Source organism: Archocentrus centrarchus, unplaced genomic scaffold (genome assembly GCF_007364275.1).
Source record: "Archocentrus centrarchus isolate MPI-CPG fArcCen1 unplaced genomic scaffold, fArcCen1 scaffold_43_ctg1, whole genome shotgun sequence".
Taxonomy (NCBI): domain Eukaryota; kingdom Metazoa; phylum Chordata; class Actinopteri; order Cichliformes; family Cichlidae; genus Archocentrus; species Archocentrus centrarchus.
Genome location: NW_022060269.1, coordinates 1,942,853 through 1,965,335, shown reverse-complemented (window position 1 = coordinate 1,965,335; position 22,483 = coordinate 1,942,853). Strand labels below are relative to the sequence as shown.

At 42.8% G+C, this 22,483-nt stretch overlaps 1 protein-coding gene across 1 annotated transcript in view; it reads right to left on the bottom strand.

The window, feature by feature from the left end:
- Positions 1-22,483, bottom strand: part of LOC115777086 (RNA binding protein fox-1 homolog 1-like) — a 246,800-nt gene that overhangs the window by 60,955 nt on the left and 163,362 nt on the right. The window contains 2 exon segments of the mRNA XM_030724906.1: positions 3,332-3,371; positions 13,538-13,670. Coding sequence (XP_030580766.1) covers positions 3,332-3,371; positions 13,538-13,670 — 173 coding nt within the window.

Below are 22,483 nucleotides of genomic sequence, written 5' to 3'. Positions count from 1 at the left end.
TTTTAAGTCCAACCATAGTACTGAAACTGCCCTTTTAAGAGTTCTTAATGATCTTCTCATAGCTGTCGATTCAGGAAGCCCTGCTATATTAATCCTGTTAGATCTAACAGCAGCTTTTGATACTGTCAACCATCCGATTCTTCTGTCTCGCCTTGAACAGTGTGTGGGTATTAGAGGCTCAGCACTTGATTGGTTTAAATCCTATCTGACTAACAGTAGTTTTTCTGTGAGTATGGGTGAATATTCTTCTTCTGTAGCCTGTCATTCCTGTGGTGTGCCTCAAGGATCTATCTTGGGCCCATTACTGTTTTCTTTATATATCCTACCCCTGGGGTCAATTTTTAGGAAATATAACTTGTCTTTTCATTGTTTTGCTGATGACATTCAGATCTATTTTCCAATGAAATCTAATGCTCCAAATTCATTGCAGATTTTGTTGAACTGTCTTTCTGACCTGAAAAATTGGCTAAACATGAATTTTCTGCATCTTAATGAAAGCCAAACTGAGATTCTTTTGTTCGATTGTGCTGACCAGTTGAGGACCTCTGTTGCCTCTCTTGGACACCTAGGGCCATACATCCATCAATCTGTCAAAAATCTTAGTGTGATCATTGATGGCTCCTTTAACTTTGACAAACAAATTAGTTCTGTGGTGAAGACTAGTTTTTTCCAACTGAGATTGTTGGCCAAAGTAAAGCCCTATCTTTCTTATAAGGACTTTGAAAGAGTCATACACGTTTTTATCATGTCTAGACTGGACTATTGTAATTCTTTATATGTAGGTTTATCTCAGTCATCTCTTCATCGGCTCCAAATGGTCCAGAATGCTGCTGCTCGACTTTTAACAGGGACAGAAAGTGTGAGCATATTACTCCGGTTTTAGCCTCACTTCATTGGCTTCCTGTTAAATTTAGAATTAATTTTAAGATATTATTGATTGTTTTTAAGATTTTATCTGGGCAGGTATGAACATGATCTTATTCATGTTCATACTCCTGTCAGAACATTAAGGTCTGCTAATCAGATGATCCTAAAAATTCCAAGGTCTAGACTTAAAAACAGAGGTGATCGAGCTTTTTCAGTTGTGGCGCCGAGTCTCTGGAATGCCTTGCCATCTCATATTAGATCAGCTCGGACTATTGCTACATTTAAATCTTTGCTAAAGATGCATTTTTATGGTCTGGCTTTTAATTCGAGCAAATCTTGACATTTTGTATCTATTTAGTTATTATATTTTTGTCTGGATTTTTGTTTGTGTGTTGATGTTTTGTATTTTATGTATTGCCTGTGAAGCACTTTGGTCCATTCTGGTTTTTAAATGTGCTATATAAATAAATTTGACATTGACATTGACATATGCAATGCATGTGAGAAATATAGCACGCAGGATCTAAGTAACGTTTTCACAGGACTCTATATATTCCAATAAAAACCCAAGTACTCTAACACACAAGTACACTTGTAGAACCACATTAAGGAGCAATAACTTCAAGCAAACATTTTTGGTATAACTTTATGAGTCTCTAAAATCATTATGGAGGAATTTTATCATACTGTATTTTGCAATGGTGCAAAGAAGAGGAAGTTGCACTGTCTAGTCATTGAAGTTTATGGAAATTAATTTAAGCATGGTTCAATTATAGTCCCACCACAGCATCTGAATTGGTTGAGGTCTGGACTTTGACTGGGCCATTGCAACACCTTCATTCTTTTTAAATGATTTTATTGTAGATTTGCTGCTAAGTTGGGGATCGTTGTCTTATTACATAACCCGATTTCAGCCAAGAAAACCTTGGGCAAAAAAATTAGTTTACATGCAAAATCACCATCAGATTTATGATACGTGCAGACCTGCAAATCAGACTTATTCTAAATCAGTAGGCTAGTGCTCTGTGCCTGCAATCTCCATACTGTCTTCATACAGCCACACCCTCATTTCTCTATCTGGAGGTAAAGTGGATAGAGGAGTGACAATGTTATAAGAGAGAAGCCTGCACTGGTAAAGAAAAAAGAAGGAGAATGTCAGACTGGAGAAACTTAAACAAGAGTGTCTGAGGTTGGAGGAGGAAGGCAGAAAAAGTATTTCCATGGGAGTGATGACTGTTTAAAAAAAAAAAAAAAAAAAAAGCGAAGTTTGGGCTGAAAAGACTAAAGGTCTGAATATTGTTCCCCCTGAGACTCTTACTGTGGCTCAAGTAAAAGAAAAATGTTTGTAATCAAAGCTGATATGAAAAAGACTAGCAAACTACAAGAAACAAAATGTAGAGGACAAGGAGCAAGTGATTTGTTAGCCTGAGATGAGAAGGTTACTATAATGAAGGGGGGAAAAAAGCACCCCTGGGGTAGTGCCAAGAAATCAGAATGCAAATGATGACATCTAGAAATGAAAGAAAATAATTTTTAATGATAGCTGCTTAAAGATAATGCAAGGAATACTGGAATATTTTTAAAGCTTACACATTTAGATTTAGTATTTTGTTTTCTTGACATGCAATTTATTTTAATTTTTTTATTATTTAGTTGTAATTTTGAGCATTTTGTGGCTTATGGTATTTTAGAAAACTAAACTGTAAATAATGACTAAAAGCCAATGCTATTATTATTCTTATTATTATTAGTAGTAATATTCCTTTTAAAAACTGTCTAAATTTCCTTAGATATCCAGTATTTCATTTGTTTGTATGCATGGTCAGAGGCACTTCCATATTTGTTCCTAAAGTACAAACAAATTAAAGCACAAAAATATTGATAAATCACTGACTTCTGCATGAAATGTTTATCTGTAAACAGATTAGTAAGTGAGGGCCATTGTTCCAGAAGTCTTGTGGTTTGTCTAGAAGCAAATTTGCAAAGGTAAACCACGCTGCTTTGTTCAGTTTAAAAGAAGAAGCTTTCTGCTGGCAACCTTTCCAAACAACCATAGTGGTCATTCTTCCTTTGAATGTACTGTCATGAACGTTAATATTTAGCACACTGAATGATATCTATAGAGTCTAAGATGTAGCTCTTGGGTCTTTTGCAGTTATATTTTATATTACAATTCAGTGGGCTTTAGACATCAGTGACCCCCAGAATCAAGTTAAAATCAAACTGTAAAGAGCCTCTTGCTGCAAAAGTGCAGCTCTTGATGTTTTTAGCCTGTGATAATTTTCCTTAGGCTGTGACGAGAGCAGCTATCTTCACCCCCAACTGAAGGTGAAGTCATGAATGAGGATGGTGATTCCAAGGGTTGCATGATGTGCATAGCAACAGGTGAGAAACCACAGAGACGGCGAGAGTATGCAGTATCATACAGTATCAAATAAAACGTGCAGTATCAAATAATACTTACATAAATATCTGCACCATAAAATCCATCCTGGTAAACAACTCTGCACAGGATACAAGCACAAACAAACAGACAAACACACAGTAAAACAAAAACATCCATATTAGTGCATGTTAACATGCAAGCACTTGGCTAGCTACTCACTATTTTCCACAAACCAAAAGGTGGAGCAGAAGCTGAAGGAGAACAACACGAGGGAGGTCTGGGAAGGTGTGAAAACCATCACAGGGCACAAAACAAAGACCAGAGCTGTGGGGGGGGGGCTCCTCAGACTCCAGGTGCAACAAGCCCAGGACCATCTGCAGTTTAAATGCCGGGCAGGTGTCAGTGTGGAGGACACCATCCTCTACCTGCTGCACCGAGCACACTGGATAAGGGAAATGGCATGGTGAGGATCCACTTTCTGGATTTCTCAAGTGCCTTTAACACCATCCATATGCCATATGCTTCAGGACAAACTGAACAGGATGAAGTGAACCCCTGCCTGATCACTTGTGCTACTTTCCCACCGCTGAGGAGCCGGTTTGCGTGCCAGTTCCCAATGAAAATGCTTAAGAACGCACCCGCGTTTTCATCGCGTTTCTGTGAACTGCTCCTTTATGTATGAGTGTGGGCGGGTTCTTGTCTGGACATGGAAGCCAAAGCACACAAACGTGGGAGAACATGCTCCCCTCTCTCCTGGTGCAAATACGTTTTACGGTCCAAACAAAACTACTGCAGTATCTGTGTGCAGCACAGAGGTACACACAGAGAGCGATTAGACCAAGACGACAAGTACGCACTTTGAGTCCTTTTATCTGTGATATGAACTGATACAAAGCAGCAAGTTCACCCTTAGAGCCCAACCTAATTCACAGCCATGAAAATCGCTTCGCTTTTCTCATATAATACACATGTAATATGGTAGAAAACTTGATGTTGACATGGCAGAGTCACGCCCTTCTGCCGCTTTTGTCACGCCTTCTTGGTTCGAGACCAGCTAGTTTGTGGGGCTGGAGTTGAACCCGTTTTTTTGGCCGAGCACTGAGTGTTTCTGCGGTGGAAATCCTGCCTAATGGTTCAGATTAAGGCACCGGCTCCGGAACCCTGTATAGGAGCCTGGTGAGCAGGGGTGAAAATAAGCCGGTACGGTCCGGTACTGCATACCACTAAAAGATTCTGCGCTGGTATGCAGTACAGGCAAGAGTTGGTGCGACTGTCTGCTGTAAAGCCGTCATTCAGAACCGGTCACGGTAGTACTTTGGGTCACAATAGATACACTAGCAGTCTAAAACACCACTTAACCAGTTAATAAATTGCTTTTTTCTCATTTCAAATTGTTTCTGAACTGTTCATGCTATGCTGGAGCCTCAAGTCTCTAGCTTCTCTACCCTGAGAGATCGTGGCTTTCGTCGATGGAGAACCACGTCCCATAAGTGGGACTGGATGCAGTACCTTGTATATGGCAGGCTAGACCCTCCTATTTTGATTGACACCTCATTTGGCCAATCATGTAACTGGCTGCACCAAAATCAACAGAAAAGCTACGCCATGCCCCCTGGTTATTATTGGCTCTGGAAAACCCATTTCTTAATATGATTGGCCTCCCATTCTTCTTAAGAGTAGAATGGGAGGCAGAGCCTTCAGCTTTCAGGCGCCTCTTCTGTGGAACCAGCTTCCAGCTTGGATTCGGGAGACAGACACCCTCTCTATTTTTAAGATTAGGCTTAAAACTTTCCTTTATGATAAAGCTTATAGTTAGGGCTGGATCAGGTGACCCTGAACCATCCCTTAGTTATGCTGCTATAGGCCTAGTCTGCTGGGGGGTTCACATAATGCACTGTTTCTCATTCACCTTATTTACTTTGTTTATACTCCACTCTGCATTTAATCATTAATTGATATTAATCTCTGGCTCTCTTCCACAGCATGTCTTTCTCTCCCCTCAGCCCAACCGGTCACGGCAGATGACTGCCCCTCCCTGAGCCTGGTTCTGCTGGAGGTTTCTTCCTGTTAAAAGGGAGTTTTTCCTTTCCACTGTCGCCAAGTGCTGCTCATAGGGGGTCGTTTTGACTGTTGGGTTTTCTCTGTATTATTGTAGGGTCTTTACCCACAATACAAAGCGCCTTGAGGCGACAGTTTGTTGTGATTTGGCGCTATATAAATAAAATTGAATTGAATTGAATTGAAAATTTATACAGCACGTTAAAAACAGCAAGTGCCTACCAAAGTGCTTAATATTAAAACACAATAAAATATGAAAAAAATAAAAACAAACATAATTAAAATTGATACATAAAACAAATGAGTAAAAGTCAATAAAAGTCAACTCTCAAGCAAATGCCAATGAAAAAAAGGTGGGTTTTAAGAAGTGACTTAAAAATGGACAGTGAAGAAACCTGTCTAATATGCAGTGGGAGTGAATTCCACAGCCTAGGTGGTGCCACAGAAAAAGCTCCGTCCTCTCTGAGCTTTCGTTGTGTCCTCGGCACATCCAGGAGCAGCTGATCAGCGGACCTGAGCAACCAGGAGGCCGAGTGCACATGTAGGATCTCAGAGAGGTAAGGGGGGGCAAGACCATTTAATGACTTAAAAGCTAATAAAAGAATTTTAAAATGTACTCTAAAATGAACAGCGAACCAGTGCAGTGAGGCCAAAACAGGAGAAATATGATCTCTCTTCTATGTACCAGTTAAAAGACGAGCAGCTGCATTTTGCATCAGCTGAAGACAGGACAGAGATGACTGGGAAACCCCATAATAAAGAGAGTTACAGTAATCCAATTGTGATGTAATGAGCACATGGATTACGATTTCAAAGTCCTGTTTTGAGAGGATCTGTTTAACCTTAGCTAATTGTCTGAGGTTAAAAAAGCTGGACTTCACCACTGCACTGATCTGCTTATCTAGGTTAAAAACACTGTCCATTCTGACACCCAGGTTAGAAACAGTAGGTTTTGCGTATTTTGTTAGAGGCCCCAGATCTACAGGAGAGGACCTACCAGTAGTACCAGGACTAACAAGCAAAACCTGTCTTCTTGTCCTTAAAATGAAGAAAGTTTAGTGCCATCCAGGTTTTAATTTCATCAAGGCACTTAATCAAAGATTTTACAGAGTAATAGTCTTCTTGTTTTAAGGGGACATGCACCTGACTGTCAGCATAAAAATGGAAAGCACATGTGTGCTTTCTAAAAATGTAACCCAAGGGAAGAAGATACAATAAGAATAGCAGTGGTCCAAGGATGGAACCCTGGGGTATCCCACACAGCAGAGGAGAGCATGAAGACTTAAAACTATCAAGAATAACACAGATTGTCCTCTCAGCTAGGACCTCAACCAACTCAGGGCAGTGCCATGAATGCCTGCACAATACTCTAAACGAGAGAGTAAAATACTGTGATCCACTGTATCAAAGGCTGCAGTTAAATCCAGTAAAACTAGGATAACATAATCCCCAGAGTCTGTAGCTAAAAGAATGTCATTAAAAACCTTTAATAGTACAGATTCTGTGCTATGGAAGGGCTTAAAACTAGACTGAAAAACGTCAAAAATGTCATTTGACTCTAAAAACTCTTTTAACTGTATATAGACGACTTTTTCCAAACTTTTTGAGCAAAAGGGCAGCTTGGAAATTGATCTAAAGTTTGAAAGCACAGTAGGATCCAAGCCAGCCTTTTTAATCAGAGGTTGCACTGTTGCATTTTTCCAGTTTTTTGGAACAACACCTTAGGACAAACTGCTGTTAATAACAGCAAGAACAGATGGCCCCAAAGTGGTAACCACCTCTTTAAATAGTCGTGGAGGGACTACATCTGTAGGGGACCCAGGGGGCTTCATATGACCAACAACCTCATACAAAAAAGGTAAAGTCACAGGCTCAAACTGACAGAAAACAGCAGAGCAGGGAACAGTGAATGATGGGTCGACAGCACAGGACGATATCTGAGCTCTCACATCAGCCACCTTGTTCACAAAGAAATTTAGAAAGTTTTCATGTCTCAGATGAAGGTTCAATGCAGACACTCTGTGGGACATCAAGAACAGTCTACAGTTTTAAACAATATATTACGCTTATTGCAGTTTGATCTAATGATGTTTGACATATATTACCGTCTAGCGTCTCTCACGGCTACCTGATAGCGATACCAGCAGTCCTTCATGATTTGAAATGAAGCCTGGAGCTTATCTTTCTTCCACTTTCGTTCAGCTTTTCTACACTTGCGCCTAATAGCACGAATTGTTTCAGCCAACCAAGGCTCAGACTTAGGTTTTGGCTGCCTAGGCTTTAATGGAGCCACAGCATCTAGTACAGACTGACAAGTGGAAAGAAACCAAGAACTGAGTGTATCATGGCACACAGCTTCAGGAATAACACAGTCCTGATTAAAGACAGGTGAAAAATGATCAGCAGTAGAAGGGTTGATCATGCGAGCTAGCCAAGCAGGAGTACAAGGTTTGAGAGTATTTCCAGGCAGGGAAATGTCAAACAACACAGGTATGTGATCTGAAAACACTGCATCACAAATCCTCACATTAGAAACAATCAGTCCAAAAGATAAGATGAGGTCTATAGCGTGTCCATGTTCTTGTGTGGGTCCAGCCACACAGTGCATAAAATTAAGAGTCAATAAGGCTTTGAAAGTCCTTAGCCAATGGTTTTCCAGGACAGCACACATGTATATTCAGTGTGAAACTCTAATCTAATAAATCAAAATAAATATCAATAAAAATAATAATAACCAAAAGAAATAAATAAAAGTGATACCTCTCACATTTAATAGACAAGCTGTGTGCCTCTTTACAGCCCTGCATTTAGCCAAACAAGAGGTTAAAAACATTGGCCTAAGCAGAAGAGCCAAAAATGATTTTTCCGCCTCTCATTTGAAATTCATTGCAAATTGACTTCTTGTCCAGTAAGTAAACTTTATCCTATGTATGAAAGTAAACTGACAAACAAGCCATATTCATGGTAACATTCCCACAGACCGTTTTACATCAATCAACGAGTTTCTGACTCCTGCGGCTGTCTCCGGCTCCCAAACACTGGGAGCCATTCAGAGGGAGGCGGGGGAGCGCTGTAGCATGACGCTATTTTGCACCTTCAAAATAAAAGCACTTGAGTTAAAAATTTTTCTCCGTGCTGTAATTTTTGGGTGGGCCAAATGCACCAGTCTCCAATATTTGGGGGGGGTTCCCCCCCGGTTCCTACTCCAATGGTAAATAAAACTGAATTGAATTGAACTTAACTGACTGGTCCCCAGGCTTGCATGACCTAATTTGCACAGAACATCTCTGGGACATTATGTTTTGAGACATTATGTTTTGGTTTATCCAATTCTGCATGGTTGCACCTCACACTTTCCAGGACCTCAGTGATTCCCTGGTCCAGATCTGGGAAGAGATCCCCCAGGACAGGATCCATTGTCTCATTAGAAGCATGACCAGACACTGTCAGGGGTGGGCATACAGGCATTTGAGGGCCATACAAAATACTGAGTACCATTTTGAATTGCTGCAATGAAATTTCAGTAAAATGAACTAGCCTGCCACATTATTTTTTCACTTTGATTTTTGAGGTGTCTTTGAATTCAACCCTCTGTAAGTTGATAATTTTATAGAGGCAAACATAAAACATATGGACCTAATGCTTATGTTAATTTAAAACGGGTTTTAATCGTTGTGGAAAGGTTGTTTAAAGTGCAACGAAGGCAGTCTCTGTGAGGAAAGGATTACATATATGAAGCATGTAACGTAAAAATCATTCAAGTTTCTGCTTCACTGGAAAAATGAAGAAGTGCATGAAATCATCTGATATGTAGGCAGTAATAAGTACAATATAATCATCAAATCAACAGATTAAACCAGGTTTATATTTCTATTAATTATTTTCCATGAGGATTTGCGCTCCTATCCTGCTCTTGACGGAGACGGTCGCATTCTATCTCTCTCTCCCTGCCCTCCCTATCTCTCCTGCTTGCTGATTGCTGTGAGAGCGTCTCTTACACACTGTCCGAATAAGAATAAGATTGAGAGCAACATGGATCTGGCAAACTGGGCCCTGAACACCATTGATCAAATTTTTTCCACTAGGAGATCGGGGAAAGGGGAGCCTGCGTGTCCGAGTGGAACAGATCCGGTTGGATACGTCATCGATTCTTGGAGCTCGTGGAGACCTGTGTGCTTTTCAGCCCTCGAGGTCGAAGAGGTGGAAGACGTCTACATATTCGGCTATTTGGTAGCGGTATCTTTTCTGTTTGGGCTCGGAGGATACCTGATTTACCAGGAAATCAAGAAAATCTGGGCAGCAGTTCGACATCTGCAGAGTCTGCCGACCTAGGTGGATGGGCTGTCCAGGGCCGTACAAACTCAGACTCAAAGCCTGTTGGACCTGAGCTGTAAAGCGGGCGAGTTGCCCAGCTGAGAACGTGCTCGCAGGTGAGAGGGGTTCGATCTGGAGATAAGGTTCGGTTCTGCACGGTAAGGATGGTAACTAACGAATTTGGAATATTGGATTACTGAATGGGTTCCCCAGTGAGACTGAAGGCTGTTGGAAAAAAAAAAACAAGCAGCCTGTTCCAAAAACAACATCTGCATTATCAGGAAATTTGGCTCCCTAGCCGGCCTTGGGCTGGCAACCATATCTCTCCAGGGCTATGTGTGACGGTCGCTCTCCCCCTCAGCCCTCTCTGTGATTTGTGAAGCTGGATCTGGTGTACCTCGGCCGCTGATGAACTTCCATCACTATCAGCGAACTGTTTTGGCTAGGAGCTGGCATCTGGCTCCACAATGCCCTGACCCTTTCGTCTCCATCTGCATCCCCTCCTGCCCCCTCCCTTCCCTGACCATATTGCTATCCTGGCTTTAAATGTGCAAATATGCTTTGCTAAGGTGGTTTTTTTTTGGACCCTGGTGTGGTGCTCATGTCGAGCACCGTACCAGATGACTCTTTTTTTAACCTAACTACCCCATGATGTGTGTTGTTTCCTTTTCTGGGACTGATAAAGGTAGCACCGGCAATGGCTGCACGACCTCAGACACCTGTCCTCCCTGTTTGCTTCTGTTTTTGTATTTCTCTTGGATGGGTGTTCTGGAACGCAAATTTCATTATATGTTTTCATTCTATGTTTACATATACATGACGATAAAGTCTTCTTGATTCTTCTTCATTCTTGAAATGTGGGCTATTTTAAAGATTCCTCTCATTGCTTTACTGTCCACTGATAAATAAATAGGTGATTCATTATTAATCCTTTGCCACAGCAGCTTAACATAGCCACACATTCCAAATAGCAAAGCAAAATTAATTCCTAATAAAGTTAATATGTAAATAAATAAAACTGCCAATAACTCATATGTGCAAATGTGCAAATATTTAGAGTCAAATTATTATTATTGTGCATTAATCAATCTTATAACAGCTGCTATAAAGGACTTCATAAGGTGCTCAGAATTGCACTTTGATGCAATCAATCCTTGACTAAAGGTGCTTGCTGTTGATAAACTGCAGGGCTTGGAATGGGTGTTCAGGTTTGATCATGACTGATTTCAGCTTTGAGAGCATTCTTCTCTCCACCACTTGCCTGACTGTCTAAAGGTCATGCCCGGCCACAGAGCTGGCTTTCTTGATAAGTTTGTCTGTTCCTGTCTGCTGTGCGGACACCTTATCCCCAGCAGGCCACAGCAAAAAGCCCACCACCGTATGGCAGACACTGTGCAGCAAGGGTTGGCAGATGTTGAAGCCTCCTTAAGAAATAAAGTCCCAATACAGTTATTGTTGTTGGTTGGGTCCTCCTCCTGCCCATACTGAAATGAACAAGCTTCTTTTTTGGGTTTTGCTGTGTTAAGACAGAGATGATCACTCCAATCCACAAAAATCCTTAATTGCTTCTGTCATGGTTTACTTGCACCAGAGTAGAGGACCAAAACCTGAGTGTAACTGGAAGTCTTCTAATGTCATTAAATTGACTCACAGCTAGCACCCCCATTGGCCATTTGCTTGCAGATCTGACTACTCACAATACAAAATGTTGGTCCATCTTCAGGTATTTAGGCTTTGAGGACTTGGAAGATGTTTTTCTTCATTCTTTTTTTTTTTAGTCTCTTATTCTTTTCAAAAGTGTGTAGGTTGAATAGACACAAGTAGAGAACCTCCATTCTAACATGAAATGCAGCCTTGCTCAATGACACTATGCTAGGTCAAACTGACAGTTATTTCTATGAGTTTGTGCTGTCAAGTGAGTTGAGATCTTGGTAACCCATTAGCCTAAGCCTGGTACTGAATGGACAATCATAATTCAAAGTTATAGAATTGTTAGAGAATGATGGTATGATTTAGAATCAAATGGTGTGTAAGTGTAACAGAAATCATAGTTAAAGCAATGTATTAAGGAAATTGTGAAATCAAAGAGAAACTTGAAACTGTTGCCTAGAAACGAGTAGGAGCAAAGTTGAAAACATGTTAAAAAATATCCCAGAGTGGAAAGAACCTAAAAGACCCATATGTTAATAGAAATGAAGTAATGATTAAGCCTAAACACCCCAATTGGATAAGGGCAGTGGGGGTGGTGGTTTGTCATGATGAAGTATGGAAACTAGGATGTGTCTTAGATTCAGATTATAAAAGATGATGTGCAGAAGCATTAAATGAGAATTTCAGGACCTTTTCCCCGGACAAGAACTGCTCTGCGGAGAGGACTGGCCCAAACTCTCTGTGGATTACTAATTCGACTTTGAACAGTTCTGCCGTGTTTTCTCCCTGCCTAACAGTCGAAGTTGGATGTGTTTTCGCTGTCGGATTTCTATCTTTTGGACTTTGTACTGAGTCAAAGGGGACTTCTGCACCATAAGGCGAGGATCACAAAAAGGACAGTCAACAGAAGGACAGTAACGTCGCCCTTTTGGACTTCTCCTTTTTCCCCACTTCACGGAGGCAGTTTGCAACGGATTGAAATTGGGTGTGGTCGCTTTTGGCCAGGCAACTCACTTGAAGTCTTTCCTTCCAAGAGGATTAATGAACAAGATTAGACATTTCCATTCCCCCCTCGCCATCGACCGAGCTCATAAGTAATTCTTCTCTGATTGAGATTTAATAATTTTGAGATTAGCTCTATGATTGATTTAAATTGATTCTAAATTCTGAATTTTGATTTAATTACTGAATTTTAAGGATTGATTAAGGATTGATTTTGAACTATTGCAATTTACTTGAGCTGAACCTGCAAAATAAAAATTGACTCTAAAAAAGTCAGAAAAGGTCATTTAACAATCATTTCTCCCCATTTTGGTACACCTACTCATGATAGTAAAACTCTAGGCAATTCAGCTCTAACATCTAGCTTTGTTTTGGTCACACTAGTCTACTTTTTCCACTTAAAACTACCTTATGTCCTCAGGACTTTCTGCCTAGCCTTTAAATTTTAACCTGGCATGTAACAGATCCATAGGGGTAAGCCACCATAACTGACGGGACTGAACTTTGGGCCCAGCTGCAGGAAGCCTCCCTGACTGGCAGCACCGAAGGATCAGAGGGAGCAGGGCAGACGTCAGGATTAATGGTGGTAAGAAGCCAGGTGAGTTACCCCACCACAGCTTTAACCCCTTAACTGGCAGCAAAAAAATCACCTGACAAAAACTACATAACGCCTTCTGGTTATTATTGGCTCTGAACAACCCATTTCATAGCCTATTAATCAGCTGCGTCTGGTCCGTGGGCCGAATGAAGTGCATTTATATGGCAGGCTAGACCCGCCCATTTTGACTGACACCTCATTCGGCCAATAATGTTAAGAAATGGGTTTCCCAGAGCCAATAATACTCAGAGGGCGTCACGTAGCTTTGTCAGGTGATTTGGTGCAGCCAGTTACATGATTGGCCGAATGACGTGTCAATAAAAATGGGAGGGTCTAGCCTGCCATATAAAAGGGACTACAAACGGCCCGTCACCGGGCCCTTGCCAGTTAAGGGGCTAAGTAGTGTTACGATGAATCAGTTGGGGTAATACTCCGCTGAAAGTGTAGCCAGGACCCTGTTTAAACGGAGAAGCTGTCACAACTGTACCTGTGGGATCTAACAGTGCAAAGGCACATATCTAGTTGTGTCAGCATGCTGTGGTAATGGGGGAGTGTGCTATTAGGCAAGGTTTGTCATGCTACACTGTTCTGAGGATAAAAGAGGAGACTAACATGGAAGATAAGACAACAAAGACAGAGCCAGAACAAGAAATGATGCTCACCCTCCATATGCTGGGATATGGGGAGCTGGGGTGGTTGCCCTGAATGTGCTGTACACAGTCCGTCCCCGACCTCGTAGGTGGGCTCCTCTGTATGCTGCCGCTGCAGTGGCTGCTGGGTAGGGAAACCCTGGTACTGAAAAAAGAGAAATGGAAGTAATAAAAAGCTTTTTTAACATCACAAAGTTTCTATTTAAGAAAGTTTATTTAAGTAGTAATAAGAAATAGTACGGCTATTGTTACTGAAAAGAATATGCAGAGTCCCCTCTCAGTTTTAGCTGTTGGGGGAAAATGTGTATGAAGAAAAGACTGTTAAAAAAAAAGAGAGAGAGAATAAAAAGTGTATGGCAGTGGAGTGGTGTTATTGCAGTGGTATTGTTATTTAATTTATTAATCTTAATGGGGAGTGACTGGCACAAAGTTTAAGAGCTGGAGTGAGTGAAGGTTGAGAAGGAGACTGAAGTGCCATTTCCAACTCTAATTATATATCTCTTCAAAAAAGGATGTCTAATAAAATGCTAATAGAAACAGTGAATCATTCATTGAGCTGATGAAAAATGGAGTTTGAGGTAAAGGATAAGACTGTCTCAAAAAGAGACAAGAAGAAGACTGGGGTGGGTATTGGTTCGTATTCATCTTTTCTCACCTTGATTTTTGGACCCTTAAAGTTACAGTGATGACTCCTACCAATATAACGTTTCTGTGCTGCTCATATGGCCTAGACCAGGGGTTTTCAAAGTATGAAAGGGTGAGCCCCCCTCCAAGGAGCACAATGTCTGCTGCGCCCCCCCCAATAATCAACCCACACACAAACAAATGCCACTACAAAACACCTTCTAATTGCTTTTATTTTAGAACCATCTCATCTTTTAAAATGACACTTTATCTGAAGGAAATTTAACGCATGAACATTTTAAAACATTTCCTCCCATTTTAATTATTTTATCAGGGCCTTTGTATGGCAAATATGCCCTTTTTTCATTTTTCTAATGATAAGAACAACCCCAAACGCATCACAAAATCCATACTTTAAGTAGTCGTGGTCATACTTCCTCTTTTTTCTACTTACGCCAGAGCTTGTTTCCCCTGCCTTTTTCTTTACTAAAAATGTGTCCATTCTTTCTCTCACATCAGTAGACAGCAAGCAGATAGCTTCTTTTCCCGGTTTATTTTTTCCCCTCTCACCGCGCCTCCCCTAAAGTGCTCTGGCGCCCCCTAGGGGAGGCGCGCCTCACACTTTGAAAACCGCCGGCCTAGACAAAATGAAAAACTAGCATTTGCTGGTTGAGAACAAAACTGGATTTATTAATGCTTATAAATACTGATCAATACATTATCCCTTTGACATTTTAATTAATTAGCAGCCATTTTAGGTTGTACACAGACATTAAGTGATCATTCACAGTTATCAACATTTTCAAAAGTGTACAAAGAGTACTCTTTTTCAGACCCCCCCTTCCCCTCCCCAAAAGTGTACGAAGAAAATGTTGATCTTTTTTCCATGACATTTAATTTCACCTGGTTTTTTGGTATGTTAATGTAAAAGGAAATATTAAAAACATTGAAAAATGCTGAAAATCTTGGTATCAAATATACTCTTTCCTATCCACAGTGGCTTGCAAAAGTATTCAGACCCCGTGAACTTTTTCATATTTTGTCACATTACAACCACAAACATAAATATATTTCACTGGAATTTAATGTGAAAGACCAACACAAAGTGGTACACAATTGTGAAGTGGAAAAAATAAATTATACATGATTCAAAACATTTTTTACAAATAAAAAACTGAAAAGTGTGGTGTACAAAATTATTCAGCCCGCTTTTCTCTGAGTGCAACCAATTGCATTCAGAAGTTGCCTGATGACTGCTAATGCCAGCCTACCTCCTTATCAGGGAATGCTGACTAACTGGTGCATTACCAAAGTCAACATGACAGGCCGAAATTGCGAAAATGCCCTTCCCGTATCCGACAAATCTTGAAGGAAGCATAACACATTTTGAACAGAGCACTGATAAGGAGTTATGTTCCTACCTCCGCACCATCACTCAAATACACGCCATTTTGCCATCATAAAGTGAGCATGTGGAAAGAGATCTTGCATTCTGCATTGTCTCAATCACCCTCAGAGGGAGACCAGACCCATTTAAATTTAACCTTTAATGTGCCAGACTCAAAGAGCTAACTGCTTTGGATGTGGATGATCTGCCCTTCTGCCTGTGCCACCAGGTGTCTGCACCCCACGGTTAAGCCTGTTGTTCCCTCCTGGGATTTACCCACAGTTTTGAAGGCACTCTCAGAGCCAGCTTTTGAAACTTTAGAGCAGGGGTGGGCAACTCCAGGCCTCAAGCGCCGGTGTCCTGCAGGTTTTAGATGTGTCCCTGATCCAACACACCTGAATCAAATGGCTGAATTACCTCCTCAGTATGTGTTATGCCCCAGCAATAAGTTGTTTGATCGTTGTGATCAAGTTGTTTCATTACCATGACAATGAGGCAGAGATGCATTCTGGGTAATAGGAAGTAGGCTTTCGTTATGCAGATGTTACTGTCAGTCCTGTGTTCATCCTGTCTACAGCCATAGCTGAAGCCTCTTCTCCCTCCTTGCTAAGGCATTGTCTGTAAGTAAGATCTATACATTACTTGTATGCAGACCAGTTATATGTTATATTTCGCTAGCATCTTTATATTACTAGTTCAATCGTGTTACCTTGTAAGCTACATAGCTAAGCTAGTTATGCTATGCTGTTTATCTATGTCATGTTTTCAACGCATATGCTGATCTGAATGTTTTGTTGTAATTGTTACAGTTTCACAAGATTCTCACTAAACTTAATGGAAAAGAGTTACCCGTGTCCTGGAGTTTTTTGAGAGTGTTTAAACTGATTGGAATCCAGCCCATGACAGTGAAAAGACAGCAATACAGCTACGAGGCATGTGAGGATAGCCATAGCGCAGCGCTAATTAGTATCAGATATACACGGCTAATGTTCAGCTTCCAGACAGCTCCGCATTAGCCTGCTCCTCTCAATAACGATTAGTGCCACGAATCAGGATGTCGCAACTCAGCGGCAGTAACAGCCAAGCTCGAGACGATCGGTCTGAGTCAGCACACTGAACGAGCAGCCGCTCGTCCACTAAGTCCTCCAGAACAGTATGTTTGGAAACAGGTCTCTCTTGCAAATGAGACACTGAGTCTCAATGGGACTACCTGTATAAATAAAGGTTAAATAAAAAAACAAAAAAAAACAACGGTTAGCATGGCTGTAGCAATGGCACAGGCCAAAGCTGAGGCAGCGCAGGCTAGAGCAGCCCACGCAGAAAGGGAAATCCAGCTTAAGGTGGAGCAAGCATGCCTACAAGCTAACCTCGAAGCATTGAATGAGGAGAAAGAAAAAGATGCCACTATAGCAGAAGCGAACACTTTGGTAGCTGGTTTACAAGATATGGGGTTCGAAGTACGAAGTGAAACTAAAAGGGCGGCCTTCCAAGCTGTTAAAGACCAACGCACTGCTGCATTTGTAGCTGAACAAGCTAGCCCGCGCGGCAAAGATGCATTCGCAGCAGCAGAATGTGATGCCGTTCCACCCTCTCCTCATTCTGCCTGCTCAAGAATAGCCAATGCTATACCTTCAGCATCACAAGTGCTCATAGGGAGCCAAGCCGCCACCTCTGAAGCTGTTAATGCACACTACATGCGTCAAAGTTTGCACGCGAGTGGAGCACCTCCACGGCAGAGTTCCAAACCGTCTCTCTACCCCACTCCAGAGCCTCAGCTTCATGGAGCTTCTCCACAACGTCCTTTTGAGAAGGAGCCCTCAGTCCCATATTATGGAGCTAGCCACGACCATTCTACGACTACTGTGGACCTCATCAAGTATCTCATCCGCAAGCTGTTGGTGAGTCAACAGAACAGGTAAGGAGGATTAGGACTGTTAACATCAGGAGTCCGCCGATGGGCCTGCGTATTGCATGGGAGTGCCTAGATGAGATGTACGGTTCACCCGAAGCCATCGAACAGGCTCTTTTCAACAAGTTGGAAAGCTTTCCAAAGGTCACAGTGAAGGATCCGCAGAAGCTTAGGGATTTAGCCGACCTTTTAGCGGAACTGCAAGCTGCCAAGGAGGATGGCTATTTAGCAGGTTTGCTTTACTTGGAAACGTCGAGAGGAATCAGACCTATTATAGAGAAACTCCCATACACAAGTTTCAGCAACAGCCAAGTCTGAGTTCAGAGAACGAATTGATCCAAACAAACTTTGTCCTCTGCATAGGAAGCCACACCCTTTGAAGAAGTGCAGGGTCTTCCGAGAGAAAAGCATTGGAGAACGTAAACAGCTCTTGAAAGATCACTGCATCTGCTTTCGCTGTTGCTCTTCCACAGAACTTCTCGCCAAGAACTGTGAGGCGGAGGTAGAATGCACAGAGTGTGGGAGCACCACTCATATGTCAGCACTGCACCCTAGGCCTTTCACTTAGAAGCCTAAGTTTTCTACCCCCTACACAGCGGACGGCGGGGCGCAAGAAGAAGCAGAGTGGCGAGAAGTCAATTCATCGTGCACGCAGGTATGCGGAGAAGGTCTGAGCGCTAGAACATGTGCCAAAATTTGCTTGGTTAGCGTGTTCCCAAATGGATGCAGAGAGAAGGCCAAGAGAATGCATGCCATACTGGATGAGCAGAGTAACCGATCGCTCGTACGGTCAGAGTTCTTTGACATATTCCAGATACCTGGATGCTCTTTCTCGTACACGCTTAAGACATGCATGGGTCAGACGGAGATGACAGGGAGAAGAGCTCGAGGATTCACCGTAGAATCAGCAAGTGACGGAGTAAGTATTCCGCTACCTACGCTCCTTGAGTGCAACCAAATTCCCAACATTCATACAGAAATTCCTACACCAGATGCCACCTGTCATGGCAGCAGATCCAGTATCTGTGCCATTTCTTAAGCACTCTTGGAAAAGTAAAGGACGCGTGCAACCGTGAATTTAACCGAAAAATCTTTATCAAGAAAAAAAGCAAATACAAAAGGTTTTGAACCAATATCGCTTGTTAAAATTTCCTTTTCTTTCTTTCAACAAACCACGGCATACACGGTCAAAAACTGTGTTGCTCCGTGCTTATGCGATCCTTCTATCGTCTCTGTGTTTCTCTAGCGTATCATGCTGCTCTACTGGAAGTAAGCCTTCTCAAAATAAAAAAACGAATTTCACAATAAAGCTAACCTAACCTGATATTGACTTTACTTACTGAAAGTGTCCAAAATTAAAGACAAAAAACATTGGACAAAATTTATAATCTAAATGTTCCTTACTTATGGCTCTAACATTCCGGCCCCTAATTGTATAGGCAGGATGCATAACAATTACAACTCAAAAAGAGCCATATAACTATCACTTAACATGAATTATTCAAGTTAATTCAAATCTATCATGGTCTTTGACCTTGAGTCCATCAGCAGTCTCTTCTTGACTCATTCTGCTTCCTGTAACAAACAAAGTTTATTAGTAGGTCTATCTAACAGACTAGACTTGGTCCTTTGGATTCTTCCAGTCACCCAAGAATTTCTTGGGGCAGAATTGTCGACAATGAGCACAAGATCTCCAGGCACAAAGTTCCTCTTTTGAGTCTGCCATCTCTGCCGCTCTTGTAGCAACGGAAGGTATTCCTGTGTCCACCTTGACCAAAACAAGTCAGCCATGTATTGTGTCTGTTTCCATCTTCGACGTGAGTAGAATAGAATAGAATGCCTTTTATTGTCATTATACAGGATGTACAATGAGATAGGAGGGCCACTCCTGTTCAGTGCCATGCAATAGAAAATCAAATTCTCTGAAATAAAATATAAAAATATTATAGTCTAGTATAATCAAGAAATATACAGAAAATAAACAAAAAAAAATATACAAAATATACAAAAAATAGAATAAAATATACAAAAAATAGAATGTATAAAAATATATACATACATTGGTGCATCTGTACATTGTAAGAAAAGTAAATAAGTGCATACATATAAAAATGAAGATGATGAATATTGCACTAGTGAATGAATACTGGATATTACACAATATAGGAATGTTAGATATTGTTCAGTATGAATAATCTAATATTGCACAGAGATGTGGGTGTTGCACAGTTACGGTGGGTGAGTGTGTGAGTTCAGGGTGGTGATTGCTCTGGCGAAGAAACTGTTCTTGAGTCTGTTTGTTCTGGCTTTGATGCACCTGTAGCGCCTGCCAGAGGGCAGCAGGTCAAACAGGTCAAAGCCAGGGTGTGAGCTGTCCTTGATGATGTTCCTGGCTCTGCTGATGCAGCGGGAGGTGTAGATGTCCATCAGGGAGGGGAGAGGGCAGCCAACGATTCTTTGTGCTGTCTTGACTACCCTCTGAAGCCTGACCCTGTCTGCCTCAGTGCAGCTGCCGTACCATACTGTGATACAGTAGGTCAGCAGGCTCTCAATGGATGAGCGGTAGAAGGTCAGCAGCAGGTTTGAGTCCAAGTTGTTCTTCCTGAGGACCCTCAGGAAGTGAAGTCGCTGCTGAGCCTTCTTGATAACAGCTGTGATGTTATCTGACCAAGAAAGATCAGCAGAGATGAGGACACCAAGAAACCTGAAGGTGTTGACCCTCTCCACACGCTCGCCGTTGATGTAGAGGGGAGCTGGGTCAGTCCTGTGCTTCCTGAAGTCGATGATGATCTCTTTGGTTTTCATGGTGTTCAGTACCAGGTTGTTCTCTGAACACCAGGCTGTCAACTTCAGGACCTCCTCTCTGTAAGCTGCCTCATCTCCCTTTGAGATGAGTCCGACCACTGTGGTGTCGTCAGCAAATTTGACGATGAGGTTGTTACTGTGGGCCGGACTGCAGTCATGGGTGTAGAGGCAGTAAGGGAGGGGGCTCAGCACACAGCCCTGTGGGGAGCCAGTGCTCAGTGTGCGGGTGGAGGAGAGATGGGGGCCAAGTCTCACAGTCTGGGGCCGGTTGGTTAAGAAGTCTTTGATCCAGGAACATGTGAGAGGGGGAGGCCCAGGGTGTGCAGTTTGGTGGTGAGAATGTCCGGGATGATTGTGTTGAACGCTGAGCTGTAATCCACAAAGAGCATGCGAGCGTAGCTCTGCTGCTGCTCCAAGTGGCTCAACACAGAGTGGAGAGCTACAGCGATGGCGTCCTCTGTGGATCTGTTTGCACGATATGCAAACTGATGGGTGTCGAAAGTGGGGGGCAGATGGTCTTTGATGTGCTGGAGAACCAGCCTCTCAAAGCACTTCATGATTACCGGTGTGAGGGCCACAGGGCGGTAATCATTTAGGCTGGTGACAGATGACCTTTTGGGCACGGGGATGATTGTGGCTGTTTTTAGGCAGGGGGGGATGACTGCTTGGGCCAGGGAGAGGTTGAAAATCCTGGTGAGAATCAGGGTGAGCTGGTGGGCACACGCTCTGATCACCTTGCCAGGTACTCCGTCTGGTCCGGCAGCCTTCCTGGGGTTCACTACCAGGAGCACGCGCCGTACCTCATGCTCCTGGACAGTGAGTGGGGTGCAGCCTGGTGGGGGGCAGGACTGGAGCAGATGGGTGGTCCTGAGGCATCTCAAAGCGAGCAAAGAAACAGTTAAGTTCCTCTGCTAGTGACACACTCAGGTCTCCTGCAGTCACATCACGGCCTCTGAAGTTTGTGATGTTCTGAATGCCCTGCCACACCTCCCGTGTGTTATTGCTGGACAGATGGGACTCTATTCTCCTCCTGTAATCCGTCTTGGCTTTTTTAATTCCTCTTTTCAGGTCAGCTCGAGCAGCACTGTACAGAGCTCTGTCGCCTGACCTGAAGGCAGCATCACGGGTTTTGAGGAGTGAACGGACCTGGCTGTTCATCCAGGGTTTCTGGTTAGGGAAAACCCGGATGTTTTTGCTAACAGTCACATTTCCGATACAGAACTTAATGTAGTCCAGTACCGTCCCTGTGAATGTTTCTAGGTCCTCGTGTTCGAATAAGTCCCAGTCTGTGTATGCAAAGCAGTCCTGTAGGACGGAAAGTGCGTTTTCAGGCCAGGTTGTAATGGTTTTTATAGTAGGCCTGGCTCTCCATCTGAGGGGGATGTATGCTGGGGTGAGCAGCAGGGAAAGATGGTCAGACTGGCCGAGGTGGGGGAGGGGTTTGGCTCTGTAAGCGTGCTTAATGTTGGAGTAAACATGGTCAAGAGTGTTCTCCCCTCTTGTAGAACATTTGACATGTTGGTGGAATTTTGGGAGTACAGTCTTTAAGTTGGCCTTGTTAAAGTCTCCCGCGATAATAAGAACACCGTCGGGGTGGACCTGCTGCTCTTCGTTAATGGCGTTCAGCAGGAGAGCTAGCGCCATGCTAACGTTAGCATCGGGAGCTATATACACAGCTGTGAAGATCACTACTGTTAGCTCTCTGGGTAGAAAAAAAGGCCGACATCTTACAGACATGTACTCGAGGTCTGGGGAACAATGTTTGTCTATGATTGTTCCGTTGTTACACCAGTCCTCATGCACGTAAATACAGAGACCCCCTCCCCTGCTCTTACCGGAGTCCTTGGTCCGATCTCCGCGTAGCAGAGTGCGGCCTGCTAGCTGCACGCTAGCATTGGGAATCTGCGGGTTTAACCAGGTCTCGGTGATAATCATTACACAGCAGTCATGAACATAGCGATTTACAGCCAGCTCTAACTCTAGGTTCTCCGTTTTATTTACCATGGACCTGGCGTTGGAGAGATACAGGCTCGGCAGAGGAGGTCTGTGTGGTTGGCATTTCAGCTTCAGCATAAAGCCGGACCTGCAGCCTCGCTTCTGCTTCCTCTCCCTCCGCCGTCGGCGGCGCCTTCCAGACCCGATAACAATCCACGGAGCACCCGGCGGTCTCGCTATGTTGTCTGGGATGTTATGAGTGTAGTGAAAATCACTCGATACTGATATCTTGTGCTGG